The 15,916-nt window shown below is 48.8% G+C and overlaps 1 protein-coding gene across 2 annotated transcripts in view; it reads right to left on the reverse strand.

Annotated features, from left to right (window-relative positions):
* The window catches only part of DNAJC4 (DnaJ heat shock protein family (Hsp40) member C4), a 45,842-nt gene that overhangs the window by 15,215 nt on the left and 14,711 nt on the right, over window positions 1–15,916 (reverse strand). For both annotated transcript variants that reach the window (XM_081841323.1, XM_081841324.1), the window contains exon 3: window positions 10,215–10,314. In XM_081841323.1, the coding sequence (XP_081697449.1) occupies window positions 10,215–10,314 (100 nt within the window). The remainder of the gene's footprint in view (window positions 1–10,214; window positions 10,315–15,916) is intronic.

Raw genomic sequence — 15,916 nt, forward strand, 5'->3', positions numbered from 1 at the left:
TCTCCTCGTCCGACTGCAAATCATGTCAAGTTTGTAGAAAACAAAGCGGCCTTCCTCCTCTTCCTCCTTCCAGGAGCTGGTTGAAGTATTTCAGTGCTCCCATTCAATTCTTAAACGCCTGTTAACTACCATGAAGCCACACGACAAATCTCTCTTTTGCTGTCTCCACCACAAAATCTTAAACTTTCAGGTTGGTTCTGGCTGCTTCCTGGCAACCAGTTAATTGACCAGTTCATCCTAATTTGTTTGAAGAAAGTTTGAAAGGAGGTCAGAGACCATTCTGGCTTGATTTCATGGAGGTTGAATTGCATTGTTGTGTCAAGCAATTGTTATTCCCCGCTACACACACAGACACCTTGCAGTGAATTTACCTCTCACTTTCCTTATCATAAATATCAGGCTTTTTGGGGGGGGGGGGCTGAGAGATGTTTGCTGCACAAGAGCACCAAACTCACTTTAACTGTGCAACCTGAATTTGAACGCAGGACCTCTAGACGTCTTTTTTTTAAATTGCGCATTCATGATGTTTTGGGATCACGGTAATATTGAGGCAGTTATACGTGACCCTGTTTGCTGCTTCATTCCCCATTGGTGCAAGTCTTAAAATTTCCTGCCAAACTCTTGCTAACATTTTGCACCAGAAGCGTTCAGAAGGTTCTGTGTCTTTCTTGTGCCCCACCCCCACGGACACAATAAGGGCGATAATGTTGAACGAGCATCACAAAATGACTAATAACTCAGAACAATGTATTGGCGTTCTCGTATGAATCTGCCACTGATGCACTATTATTGAACCAATAAATATACTTGGGGGGGACGGGACCCAGCAGTCTGGAGATGGCCCCTTGTAGCATTTTCTCAAAGGACGATGATTCCTAATCAAGTAATTCAGCTCCTGAAAAGCATATTCCTTTACTGTTCTTTTTTTAAAAAATCTGTTTATTTCATCAACACTTGGTGGCTGCAAAAAGCCTCTCACTCACTTTGGTTCCAAAACACATGGCACTCGCCCTCGTCAGCTGAAGGCAAATACAGCCTCCCGGGACTGTAATATGTTTCATGACCACAGAAGAGCAAACATCCCTTATTGCCTCTCCCCCGTCTTCCGGCCCCCCACCCCCGGCTGGCTCCCCACAATGCAAAGCTGGCATCACTCAGCGGAGGCCAGAGCAGTGGACAACAAAGATGTTCTGGAGCGATAAGGGGGTTGTTTCAGTTGGAGGCTGCATGCAGATTTTCCCCTTACATGGGGAAGTGGCGGGGGGTGGGGGGGAGGAAGCCCAGCACAACATCCTGCTCCTTTCAGGCCCTTTAGGCGGTATTAAGGACAGGGCAAGTATGTCAACTTCAGTTTCTCCTTTTTCCCATTCTTAAATCCAGTTCTCCGCATGTACACGTCAGCATGCAAACTTACGAAAATTCATCAAGATTTTAGTGCGATGTTTTCTTCTAACACACAACGCAACTCTGCCTAATACGCACATTTTTGCAAGCAATTTTCCCCAATATAACGTGGGCTTTTTGTACATGATTTTCAGCAACAAACGCATTTTACGCATTCCTTACCATAGCATGTTTGTGGACATCACTTTTGGCTGCAGAAATGCATTGCAAAATTCAGAGAAGTAGGGCTCTCGACGGATGGCTGTGTTTTGGTTCGTGAATTGTTTGGGGAACTGTGAACTTGGTAGGTTCGTCTGGACTGTGAAATGAACCAATTTTCTCCCCCTCTCTGCCCCCGTTCCCTAGCCATGATGCCCGGCAGATAAATAGATGTTCAGAATGTTAAAGAGTTACGGATAGCCTGCCGGTCCCTCACCCAGCCCCGCCGTCAATCCTCCCCAGCTAAAAAGGAAGCGCAAAGCTCAATGTCCTTGCAAAAGAAAAACGCTTGCTATGCTGGGCAAACCAATAAATCCTCCCTAATGGTTAATTAAGAGATTTGACGCAGGAAAACAAGCAAGCTGGAGGGGGAGGCAATTGTTTTAAAGCAGCAGGTCAAACGCACACAGGCAGACCTTATTCTCCACTGGTTTAAAATACCAGGGTAGGAAGAGAGGGACAGAGGGCGATGTGGGGGGGCAGGGGCAGGAATGTGCCAAGCAAAGGAAGAGTCCCAGCTGTGATCTGTCTTTTTTGGAAGAGCCTGGCTGGGACAAGGTTGTGGGTTCCCAAAATGTGTCCCCACTCCCAGCGCCTCCAGCCTTTTGAACCCCTGTGCAAGCCCTTCCTCTGCCAAGCCGCCATTGGGCAGCTGCTTTGAGTTAAGGTCCCTCCAAACTGGTTTTGTGTGGGTAGGTGCGTTCTGCAACACGCCACTGATAGCGCAACAGTGCATTAGTAGTGGGTTGATAGAGGGCTGCTTGCAGATCATTCTGCTTTATGAGTAGTTCGTAGAATCCTAGAGTTGGAAGGGATCCCAAGGGGCATCCAGTCCAACCCCTGCAACGCAGGAATTACAGGTAAAAAATCCCTGACAGATGGCCAACCAATTTCTCTTCAAAAACCTCTTATGAAGGAGAGCCCACCACCTTCCCACATAGTCCATTCCACTGCTGAACAGCTCTTACCGTAAGAAAGTGATTCCTATGTTTAGTCAGAATCTCCTTTCTCATAATATGAATCCAGTGGTTTGGGTTGTACCTTCTGGAGCAGCAGAAAACAAGCTTGCTCCGCCTTCCATGGGACAGCCCTTTAGATGGTTGGAGATGGCTCTCATATCAAGCATTCTGAAATGCTTGATAATAATATTTTATTATTATTTATTGTGGGAAGCTGAATGTGCATAGATTAAATGCGCGCGTGTTGCAAGTTACAAGTAGTAGTTGTAGTTGTAGTAGTAGTAGTAACAACAACAACAACAAATGTGTGCAAAAATACATTAGGGAACATTTGCAACAATATACGTATTAGGGGAAATTGCATATGGGGGGGGGGAAATGTGTACATTAGAAGAAATGCATACTGAAACACTGGTGAATTTTCATGAGGATTAAAAAACAAATGTATGTATGTATATTTGCAAACCGACGTGGAAATGTGAAAAACTGAAATTAAGAGTGGAAAAATAAGAAACTGAAAGTGATCGGCTTGTTTATCCCTCCCTGCAACCAAGGATGGCTGATTTTGTCCTCGTGTGCACTTGGGACGCTCCTCTTTGGCCCCAGGCACAGGTCTCCTCTCTATTTACCTTGCAAGTGGTAGCTTTCGGGAATGGCGCTAGACAGCAAACACTGGCCACTGGGCTGCTGCCTACAGGAAGAACTGCATGAAGTGAGGTGGGGGAGAGGGGATGTGCGTACAGCAGGGCTGACTTTACCTCCTTCAGCAAAAGGGAGTGGTGAGCTACCAACTAGGCCCGGTGGGGGGTTGTTCTCTTCTGATGCCCAGGCATTGCCAAATCCCTCCTGCCCAATAAAGAGCTTCGGTCTTGAGAAACCCTCCTTTGTTTCCACTGCAACCAAAGCTAACCAAACATTGCCATTTCTACCTCAACGGTCCGCTAGCGAACTTGAAGGTATGCAAGACCCATCTCTCCGCTCGACCCCTGGCAGACAGATTACAATAACACTCTGCAAGGCTGGGGTGGTGGAGGAGACATTTATATTGCATAGATGGGGCAAGGATGGGGAGGGGGAAGATGTTAACCAATCGCAGGCAGGCGGATTCTAAAGCCTTAGAGGCATCTTGCCCCTTTGCACCGAGCCAGCTCCAAAACTTTTGCAAGAGTGCCTGGAACGCCCCCAAATTGTACAATGTTTGGTCTGCCTTGATCCTTTCCCCCAGTATGATCTCCCCTCTCTCCTGCAGGCCTGGCTCACTCTCCTCTAGCAGGAGAGGGCTGCATGAGGGTGGAAGGGAGAAGGAGGGAGTGGAGCTGGCGAAAGGGACAGAACGTGCCCCTAGCAGACCACCTCATGTTAAAAATCTACTTGGGTGAGGGGATGAGGCAAGCCACAGACAAAAGAAAAGAAAGGGAAAGAGCCCCAGTTAAAGATTGATGGGAAGTGCTACTAGCTACGTGGGGCCTTTTGACATCGCCACCGCCGCTCTCACTCCAGCCCCAGTTTTAATTCCCGCCCGGGTTAGAGAAACAAGCAAACGTGTTCCACATTGGCCCAGACCTAGAGGCCCTTCCGCCCGGCCAAAAGAGATAAAAAGATTCCCAATGCTAAGATTCCTGGGCAGCCCTCCAAGGCAGCGGAGGCCAGAGGCGGGTGAAGGAGGGAGCCAGCCAAAGCGGCCACAACTGGGAGAGACGGTTTCGCCATGGAACAAGGGCAGGGGTTTTCCCAGAAGGGATTCTGGAAGAGAGAGATTGTACAGTGAAGCAGCAGGGGGACTTTCACGTGCATGGCTTAAATCAGCCTTGCATTTGACAACTTGTCTCTGGTAGCCATGGGCGACCGGAAATCCCACGCAGGCGAGTGACTGAGCTGACGGAGAAGGGATGTATCCATTCCATCAGTGGAGGGAGGTTTGCTTGTTATGCTTTTACAGGAGGGGAAAAGTGATCATGAAGTGGCACAGTCCACTTCTGCCATCTCAGGACTCTGCTGCCTTATGCTATGTGTGTAAAATCAGGACTTGGTAAGAGAATACAGGAAGATATGTGAAGTTATTTGTCCAACATGTTCAGTATTGTTTCCTCTGCATGGCAGCAGCTCTCAAAGAGTCTCACACAAAGGAGACTCCTTTCTGTCACCTGCCATCTCAGGGGTGGGGAACCATTTTCAATTGGGGGGCCGCACTCCCTTCTGGACAGCTGTCTGAGGGCCACATGCCAGAGGCAAAAGTGAGTGGACCATCAAAGATATATTCTACCTTTGTAATGTAAGCTACTTTTTCCACACACTCTCTATGTTTTTTTAATGCATTTGTATGTGATATACCACCCTCTGCACAAGTCACAGGGCAGTTTATAACTGAAGCATGCAGATAAAAATCTGAAAGAATAATGCGACCCTTTAAAAACACAAACAACAACAAATCAAGGAAAGCCAGTTAATCTGTCCTCCACTGAAACAAGCAAGAGGCATTATCAGAGTTCAAGTTACACATTCCAGCCAGGGAAAATCACTCAGAGTGCAAAGCAGGGCCAGCGAAGGACTGCGGCCAGCAGAGGGTTCCAAGGGCCATACAAAGAGGCCCAAAGCGCCGTATCATCCAGGCAAAAACGTTAGTCACAATCAGTGGTGTTTCCACTGAGCTGCAGTTCAGTTTCTGTCAAATGCTCACTGTCTGTAACTATGTAACTCTTTAAGTAACTTATATTCATTTCAATGTAAAGGAAGCATCAAAACAATGTAAAAAAACCCAAACACCTCATCAATTGTGCAGTGTTTGTGGACTTAGAAGCAACAATGATGTGGAAAAATACCAATCAAATTCATTTGACTGGTTTTCATTCCCAACCACAAACATGCAAACTCCTGCAATTCCCACTTCCTTTTCCATTGGAACTCTCTGGTATTATTATTTATTACTATCTGGTATTACTATTTATTTGTTGCATTTATACCCCACCTTTTTCTCCAAGGAGCTCAAGGCAGGGTATATGTTTCTCTTCCTCCTCCTCCTCCCCCTTGAATCCCCACAGCAAACCTGTGAGGTGGCTTAGGCTGAGAGGTAGTGACAGGTCCAAGTTCACCCAGTGAGCTTCAGGGCCGAGTGGGGATTTGAACCCTGGTCTCCCAGGTCTTAGTCCATCCCTGTTTGAGGATTTAATGCCTGTTTTTATAAAATGCAGTATGGCTACCAATGGGGACAAAATATGCAAGAGGAGGACTGGCCACAGACCACAGGCTCAGCCTACAAATAAAGCAGTTTCCCTCCACCCCACCTTACACCTCTGAATAAATTGCCTCCACTTCTGATTTGTCACACCCTCCACCCCAATCATCCAGACGGGAGTTGGGTCGAATGTTCTCTTCCTCACTGGTGCAAGGGCTTGGTCTCAAAATAGCTCCTCATTCTCCCATCCCTGATGCAGCTACTAACTGGGGACATTGAGCCCAACCAGAAGCAAAGGGCAAACAGTCGCTCCCCCCCCCCCCCGAGAGGTCCAAGTACCACTTGGAAGCGATCAGTTAAATAGCTGGGGTGGGGAGGGAACAGATGCAAAGCTGCTTTCTGAGCAGTGGGGGGGAAAGGATGGCGGCAGGTCTGGAAGATGTCACTTTTTTCAGGGGCAGAGGGACAAAAAACAGCTGCGCGCAGATGGCGAGAGAAGCTATAAAACACTTGGCACAGGGCTACCTCTGCTGAAAGTGATATAGTGGGTTGTTGTTGTTTTGTAATGGCTAAAGAATAAAAACAAAACGGGACACACAGCAAGAGCTGCTACTGCACAGCTGGGAATCCCACCCCACACAAATTCCACGCAGAGGGAGCCCAGATTTGCAGCTCTGAAATTCTAACAGTCTTTAAAAGCACAAGTGACCTGCTTGCACAATGTAATCCATTTTGCAACTGCCGGGGGCCCCTCCAGACTGCTGGGGTTTGAGGGTGGGCATACTCTGCAACATGGCACTGATGCAATAACAGCGGTGGGCTTATATCGGACTGTCCAAACATCGTTCCATTGTGTTAGTGGATCGGTGATACTTTTTCAACTTTACAGAGTTCTTGTGGCATTCTTACTCTATAGTACAACAAAAGCAGGGCAGAAACTAATAAACCCTGGAATATTTGTGACATAAAAAGTTATAGGATTTCAGAAAGAAGCCATGGGACATTCATTGGTTAGAAATGAAGCAGTCTGTCTGCCCCAAGACATTTGCAGCAACAAACAATGCTGAAAGCAGAATTGTGTATAACCACCCTGGTACCATCGTGAGAACAAATATGCACAATAAAAGGGACATCTACTATAACTCACTATAATAATCTCAATAATAAAAAAGGGACATCTGAAGGGGCCTTGGATGTTTTCAAATTTCCTAATGTTTGGGGCTGGAAGGCAAAGGACGGGAGATCTGGCCCACGGCAGTGAAAGGTGGGAGAATTATGTGGTCTATAGAAGCTTATTTCCAGTCCCACTTTTGCTACTCTAAAAAGCCCTGGAAAAAGGCATGGCTTCCAAACAACATCCTTTGCAGTCGTAAGGCCTAGAAACTATTTTCTTTTTCTTTAGAACGAAGGCAGAGATTTTCAGGATTCCACACAATTAAATCCAACGTTTGCATACTGTGCGACTGTGCACATTTGAAGTGCACAATACCTGGAAACTTGCGTAAGGTTTCTGCGAAGACAGACGGTAGTACTGCCTTAACGAGCTTAGGTCTGAGCAGAGCAGGTTTAAACACATTTTGCCCCAGAAACCCAGCAGTCTTGACCTTCGGGGGGGGGGGGGACCTAATTGCTGGAGACGCAACTGTCCCGAGTTCATCCACGCTGGAAGTTAAAAGCACCAAGCAGAGGGATTACTAACTGCTCTGTGGAAGATTTTGCAACCACATCAAAAGGGTCTGAACCTCTGGCACTGAGGGGGGTCTGCTTCCTCCTTAGTGGCGCCTAGCCAAGCCGAGAGAAATATCCACTGGAGCCACTCTAATTGTGGGCCCCTCCAGACTGGTGTCCTATTGAGGGTGTGTTCTGCAGCATATTTTTGACACGATACTTGAGCATTAGTGGCAGATTTATTCTTGTTTCATGATGCTTCCCTGATGTTCCCATGTGTCAGCAGCGGGTGTCAACTCACACGGCATCTGTGAAGTTAACACTTTGTTTGAAGAATGAAGAAAGCTCAGGAGGCCAGGCCTAGTGAGCACAGCAACTCGTCCTGTTAGATCTTGCCCCACTGAGGCAGTTGAGGGGACTGAAGGTCCCCACGTTCCCACACTTCTCTAAGTCTCCTCCTTCTCTGAGTCCTTCCCAAGCAATCTGAGACTTTGCTGTCTTGCTTGCCTTTGCTCTGCCCTCTTCATACCTCTTCTGGTTCTGGGAGACCAGGGGGAAGGGGAGGTAGTCACAGCAGGAGAGGCAGACCCTCTGACTTCATCTCTGTTTCTTGGCCCCTCTGCTTCTGCCTCTGATTCTGGGCTGCTCTCTGCCACAGACATTAAACCCTGCTACCTCTACAGCTTCCAACACCTCCTCCTCCCAGTCTGCTCCCTTCTCCCTCTGACCACCCATCCTCATCCCACCACCAATCTCCTGGCTCTGAGACTTCTTCCCTTGGGGGTTCCCCAGCTGGTGCCTCCCACCACTCCTCTGCATGCATCGTCATCCAGTAATGACACATTACTGCCATCTAGAAGGGCTGTAGCACCACAAAAGCGGGACAAAAAAGGATCCAGAACATTTGTGTATAAAAAGTTTCAGCAGGATGTTACAGAATATGCACTGATTGGGAATGAAGCAGTGTAACCAGCCCAAAGCCTTTGCAGGTACAAACCATGGAAAGTGGGATCACGTGTGACAGCCATAATAGCATCATGAGCACAAATTGTCACGAATGCACAACGAAACAGACATCTGGAAAGGCCCTGCCTCACAGCAGGAGGTGCAAATAGGTTCCCCAGCTTGCAAATGTGTCCATGGGCTCCAGAAAGGGTGGGTTACCCTACGATGCTTCCTGCAAGGCCAACTAACCACGGACACTGGAAGTGCACCAGAAGGAAGGGGCTATTGCTGAGTGGTAGAGCATCAGCGATGCCATGCAGAAGGTCCCGGGTTCAATCCTGAGCATCACCAAATAGGGTTGAGAGACACTCCCTGTCTGAAAACCTGGGAGAGCCGCTGCCAGTCAGATTAGACAATACTGAACTCAATGGACTTATGAGGTGACTCAGTATAAGGCAGCCTCCTACCTTCTGCCCAGGGATGCTCTGCCAGCCTGATGCTACAATGCAAGAATCATTTTGGCTTGACACATTCAAAGGCAGAGTCAGTCACTGCAAATATGCCTGTTCTGTGCAGTATGGTGAGTGCCATTTGAGGTCTACCAGCTTAAGTGGCTCCCTAGGCTATCTATATGGTAGAGACAGCTCTAGAGTGCCTTTGGGATCAGAGCACAAGAGACTGTTTGATTTTAAAAAGCCAGGTTGCCTCTTTCTAAAGCAGAATTCAAAGGAGCACCCTCCTGCAAAAACAAACACTGTGCTGGTTTTCCTTCGGGAAGTGGATCCAGGGCTCTTTCGGCTCAACACTGCCCTCTTCAGGGAAGAAGGGAGAGGAGAAGATCCAGGACATACCTGACCGTACGCAAAGGATGTTTTAGGTAGCTTTAGAGATGTCTTTAGTGACAGCCATGGGTGTAAGAAAATTTTGCTTCAGTTCACATTCAAAGGCAAACCTACCAAATCTGCATTCAAAATAATGGGCAAAGCGAAACACAGCCCTCCTCTGAAATGTGTGCTTCTTTGAATTTTGCAATGCAGCTCTTCAGCCAAGCAACGCATACAAAAAAAATTACACAGTGTGCATTAAATACAAACATTAGTAAAAATAGCATGTAAAGAATGCATTATATTAGAGGAAATTGGTTTGCAAAAATATATGGATTAGGCAAAAGTGCATATAAAAATACTTACATGCTGATGCATTTTTATGCAAACTGATGTGGAAATGTGGGGGACAGAATTTAAGATGGGGGAAATGTGAAACTGAAAGTGACAGGTCAATCCATCCCAAGTTACAGCACACACAAAGCTTAATTGCCCTTCTCCCATCCAACGTAATCCACAGTGGTCACTTCCCAACCGCCTCTTTCATCCTATTTTTTCCACACAAAGTTTGTGGGAAGGTTAAATGATGTCGGCTATTTACTGTGCATATGCTTCCAGGAAGGGTTACCCCACACCTTCCGGCACATCTTCCCATCCACTTCTGACGGACTGACTGTTGTCTATGCTGGCTGAGGGTGACGAGAGCCGGAGTCCAAGAACATCTGGGTGGCCAAAGGTTCTCCATCTTTGGCCTAGCAGGTAGGCCTCTCATAGCATCCTAATGGAGAGGTTCAGCCACCCTTGTGTACATAACATACGATGAAAGCACATGGCTTCCCCCAAAGAACCCTGGGATCTGTAGGTTGTTAGGATGCTGGGAACTGTAGCTCTCTGGGGGTGAGCTATAGTTCCCAGGATTCCTTGGAGGGCAGGGGGTGTGCTTTAAATGTAGGATGTGTATGCTCACCAAGTCAGCTTCAGGGGGTGCTGTTTCCTCCTGCAAATGTATATCCCTCTGTCCCTCCCACCCATTTTATAACACACCTTCTTTGACTTGCTGAAGAAGGCCTGCTTGATCTCCTCCAGGGTGGCATCCTGCTTGATCCCCAGCAGGTCATAGTAGCTGCTGTTCCTGGCTGGTGACCTACAAGGAGGAGGAATTGGTTATGCTGACGTCATCGCCTATGTCTCCTCCCCACCCACAAATCTCTCAGTGTTGACATTTGTTTATTTATCACATTCATGTACTTCCTTTCCTCCAAGCTCAAGGCGGCATGCATAGTTCTCCTCCTCCCCTTTTCATCCTCACAACAACCCTGTGAGGCAGGTTAGGCTGAGAAACAGTGACTGCCGAATGGGGACTTGGATCCTAGTCTCCCAGGTCTTAGTTCCACAGCTACACCACATTGGCTCTGACATGTGCCACCAAGCACTAGTGTGGCCATTTTAAGTCTTTACCATTCCTAGAAAGAAAGTTAGGAGAGGATTGGAGTATCTGCGTATCTCTCGTTGGAAACAGAATGTATGATCTATTGCTGTATCAGGGGAAAAAAATAACAAAGAGATTACATGCATCAAATGATATTGTCAGGGAACTGCCATCGGAGAGACAGGTGGTGGACAGGCTCCAGGAGAATAGGAGAGAATCTGCAGCAGAAGAGGGAACCAGCAGGGGGAGTGCAGGAGTCACAGCGGAGGGGAGGCTCTGGGATGCTTCCAGTGAGAGTAGTGGAGAGGTAACGGGACCCCCGTTGGGAACTCCCACCCTTCGCCGGAAACTGTCACGCAGAGAGTCACGAAGGCGCATGTCCGTCAAACAGCTTTTATGTTGGCGTAAATTCCGTAGACGCCCACTGTCAGATTCTACCAGCGACTGACGGAGTCATGCTTTGGGGGCTCCGTTAGTGCATCGGTTTGGATGACCAGCCAAACCCCAGAGGGATCAAGCTTTTACGCACAAGCAGCTCATTATCCCATCAAAGCAATCTGACAGTCTTTGAAAGCAGCTTGTGCAAGCAGAAGGCATCATGAGCGAACCAGCCGGAACCGGAGGAGCAGGAGCTGGAGCTGGAGCAGGTCCAAGCCTGCAAGAAAGGTACAGGGCGTTGGAGGTCCAGCTGGCGCTGCAAACGGCGAGGCTCGAGGAGAGGAGGGCTCAAGATGCAGATAAGGGGAAGACCACCCCACTTGCCAGACGGGTGCCTGGACTGGTGCAGAAATTTGGGGGGGGATCCCCGGAACTATCAAGCCTTTAGGACAGAGATGCAATATGCTCTCAATCTACTGTTTGATGACTTCCCCGACGAGAACTCTAGAGTGGCGTACGTGATTGGCCATCTAGAGGGAGGGGCGAGGGACTGGATTCGGCCCCTGATGGCAGCCAATAATGAAATCTTAAAGGACACAATGAAGTTTTTCCGCGCCATGGACTTGATGTTTTCCAGTGAGATCGAGCAGGGAGTGGTGCGCAGGCAGTTAATGGCGTGTAAACAGGGGAGCCGATCTGTACGTGAGTACTGGACTGAGTTCACCATGCTGATTCATAGACTTGGGTGGGACCTTGCTAGTGAACCTATTCAAATGCTGTTTGAAGAAGGTCTCTCTCCGGCAGTGAAAGATGAACTTTCCCGGGCGCCTAGGGCGGAGTCTATGGATCAGCTGACTAAATCAGCGCTGTCCATAGGGGCACGCCAGGAAGCTAGAGCTATGGAAAAGCGGGAAGGAAAGGGAAAATTTTTACCAAGCTGGACCTTAGGGGGGCATATAACTTGATACGTGTGAGAAAGGGGGATGAGTGGAAGACCACTATGTTCACCCCCTTGGGGGCCTTTGAGTACCTCGTTATGCCTTTCGGATTACAAGCGGGCTCCGCCTGCTTTCAATCATTCATGAATCACGTCCTGGGGCCACTGCTCTACAAGAACTGCGTAGCGTTCTTAGATGACGTCCTGGTGTACTCAGACAATGAGGAGCAGCATGTGCGAGATGTAAGAGAGGTACTGAGCAAGCTGCGAGAAAACCGGCTGTGGGTGAAACTGGAGAAGTGTCAGTTTCATACCAAGGAGGTGGAATTCCTGGGGTACCGGTTGTCTGACAAGGGATTGGCCATGGATCCCAGCAAGGTTCAAGCGGTACTGGAATGGAAAACACCAAAGACCAAGAAGGACGTGCAAAGGTTCCTGGGCTTCGGAAACTTCTATAGGAAGTTCATCAAAAACTTTGCCCATTTAACAGCGCCCATCACGGATTGTCTTAGTAGCAAAAAGAAATTTGTTTGGACGGGAGAAGCGCAGAGGGCGTTCGAACGCTTAAAGCAGGCGTTTGCGTCGGAAGAGCAACTTTTGCACGTGGATCTACAACAACCAATGAGAGTGGAGACTGACGCGTCAGACCGAGCGGTGGGGGCCGTTCTTCTCCAGCCGGGAAAAGATACGTCTGAATGGAGACCGTGTGCATTCTTCTCGCGGAAGTTGAACAAATCCGAGAGGAACTACACAGTGTACGACCGAGAACTGCTCGCCATTCATGAAGCATTCCGGAAATGGCGGCACTTGCTGATTGGGGCGCAGCACAAGGTTCAAGTCCGAACTGACCACAAAAATCTGGAATACTGGAGAACAGCCCGAGTGCTGAACCAGAGACAAGTGAGATGGGCCCAGGAGTTCTCCAAATTCCACTTTGAGATTCGTTACGTGCCCGGCTCCGAGAACGTGAGGGCGGACGCTCTTTCCAGGAAACCTGAGTACTTAGAGGGGGAGGGAGCGCCTGAGGCAAGGCATGTAATCCCTGAAGACCGCTGGGTGTGTGGGGCGGCATTGGTGGGGCAGAGGGAACTGATAGAGGGTACGGAGAACGATGAATACGCCCAAGAGAAACTCAGAGAGCTCCGGAGGACAGAGGAGAACACAGGGGGGTTCGAAGAAAAGAACGGGGCGTTGTATTACAAAGGGGCACTGTACATACCCGACGAGGAACTGAGGGGCAGAGTACTCAAGCAGTTGCATGACAGCCCCACAGCGGGACATTTTGGACAGCACAAAACCATGTGGTTGGTTACCAGGGAGTTTTGGTGGCCCAAGGTGAGGGAGGACGTACGGGAATATGTTAGGGGTTGCGACAGGTGCCAGCGAGCGAAAGGAGAGAGGGTGGCGCCAGCGGGGCTATTACAACCCTTACCCACGCCCGAAAGGCCATGGGAGGCAGTATCCATAGATTTTATGACGGACCTGCCAAAATCCAAAGGCAAAACAGCTGTCATGGTGGTGGTAGATCAATTAACCAAGATGTGTCATTTTATAGCTTGTTCACATGCAGTCACAGCGGAGGAAACCGCCAAGTTGTTTGTAGAACATATTTTTAAGTTGCATGGCGCCCCCTTGAGGGTTTTGAGCGACAGAGGGAAACAATTTACTTCCAGGTTCTGGAGGAAACTTATGAGCTTACTGCACGTAGAACTCAATTTCTCAACTGCCCGGCACCCAGAAACCAATGGGCAAGCGGAAAGGGCAAATGGGATTTTACAACAATACCTGAGGTGTTATGTAAAAGACAGAGAAAATGATTGGGTGGATAAGTTACCTCTAGCAGAATTTGCCTACAACAACGCGGAGAACGTGTCCACAGGGATGAGTCCCTTCCTGGCAAATTATGGGTGTCACCCCCGGGCATTCCCAGGAGAGGGAGGGGAGAGGTGGAGCGTGCCGGCGGCGGAATATTTTTTTGAAGAGATGGAGGCGATCCACCGTCAGCTTCAACTTAACTTAGAGAAAGCCAAGGAAGAATATAAGAAGCAAGCAGACAGAAATAGGAGGGAAGGTGAAACTATAAGGGTGGGGGACCGGGTGTGGTTGTCCACCCAAGGGCTACCGTTCAAGGGCGGGAGTAAGAAATTGAGGCCCAAAAGATTGGGACCCTTTGAGGTCATACAGCAGGTCAACCCAGTGGCATTCAAACTCAGGCTGCCCAGTCACATGAAATTACACCCAGTATTTCACAGGTCATTACTGTCGCCGTACCGAGAGGGACGTGAGTGGGGGGAGCGTGAGAGAGAGGCCACCCAAACGCCCGTGATAGAAGAGAGAGAGCGCGACATGAACGTGGCAGGAATCATTGATTCCAGGTGGAAGGGGAATCAGGTGGAATATCTGGTAGAATGGGAGGGGGAAGTAGAGTCGGAAAACACTTGGGTACCAGCAGAGGTAGTCAATGACGAGGTTTTAATAGAAACATTTCATCAGCGTTTCCCAAGAAAACCGCAACCCGTGGCACGATTTAGAAGGGAACACTTTGGGACCACCGATGAGGAAGGAGAGTTTGAAGGGTTCCCAGAGTCAGGGGTGGGTGAAGAAGCCGACTCTGACGAAGAAGAGGAAGACGGGGAGAGAGACGGTACGCCGTGGCTAGAAGTGTTAGAATCCTCGGACGACGAGGAGAGTTCCTTCAGGGGCTTTCCGCCCTCACCGCCAGTGGGAGAGGAGGCGGGAGGGGGTGAAGGGGGCCCTGGGGGGGAGGTGGATGTCAGGGAACTGCCATCGGAGAGACAGGTGGTGGACAGGCTCCAGGAGAATAGGAGAGAATCTGCAGCAGAAGAGGGAACCAGCAGGGGGAGTGCAGGAGTCACAGCGGAGGGGAGGCTCTGGGATGCTTCCAGTGAGAGTAGTGGAGAGGTAACGAGACCCCCGTTGGGAACTCCCACCCTTCGCCGGAAACTGTCACGCAGAGAGTCACGAAGGCGCATGTCCGTCAAACAGCTTTTATGTTGGCGTAAATTCCGTAGACGCCCACTGTCAGATTCTACCAGCGACTGACGGAGTCATGCTTTGGGGGCTCCGTTAGTGCATCGGTTTGGATGACCAGCCAAACCCCAGAGGGATCAAGCTTTTACGCACAAGCAGCTCATTATCCCATCACAGATATGAATGATGCAAATTATTTTGTTGACATACGGCATCCTTTTATAAAACACTTTGCTGATAATCCTGAAGAATGGCAACTACCAAAATCACAGAATGGATTTTGGCAAACTTAACCAGGTTGATGAGTTCAGGGGGTGGGGGTTTGGATTTTGGTTTTGTATTCTTTCCTTTCTTTTTTTTGGTCATTGGAAATAAATAAAATAATATTTTAATAAAATAAAGAAAATTATGAGGCTAAATGTGCTGGTACCTTTTAAGTGATTCTGTGAAATGAAAGGGAATGTGGCTACCTTGGATACTTTTTCTGGTACCTAGGAATGCTCCTTGTTGCTGATGGACAGCAACATCATAGGTGTGTGTGTGTGAGAGAGAGAGAGAGAGAGAGAAAGAGAGAGAGAGAGAGAGAGAGAGAGATGCTATTGTGTTGTGTCAGTGGCGCTCTCTTAAAATTTGAAGTCTGGTCCAAAAAGGTTGACAACTCGTGGTCCACACATGCTCACACTCCCTTTCCTGTCCTCCATCCAAGCAAGCAAAAGGCATTTTTAGAGTTCAAGGGCACATTTCATCCCAGGCAAGAAACACTCAAAAAAGTTGCCATGCTTGGGTGTGGCTCGGAAAGGGGTGGCGGTGGCCTAGGGCAGGCTTCCTCAACCTTGGCCCTCCAGATGTTTTTGGCCTACAACTCCCATGATCCCTAGCTAGCAGGACCAGTGGTCAGGGATGATGGGAATTGTAGTCTCAAAACTTCTGGAGGGCTGAGGTTGAGGAAGCGGAGAGTCCTGGGGGCCAGAGAGGCTTTGAGGGGTGCGTTTGACTTCCAAGCATGAGGTT

The sequence above is a fragment of the Podarcis erhardii genome (genome assembly GCF_964252035.2).
Source record: "Podarcis erhardii genome assembly, chromosome: 15".
Classification (NCBI taxonomy): domain Eukaryota; kingdom Metazoa; phylum Chordata; class Lepidosauria; order Squamata; family Lacertidae; genus Podarcis; species Podarcis erhardii.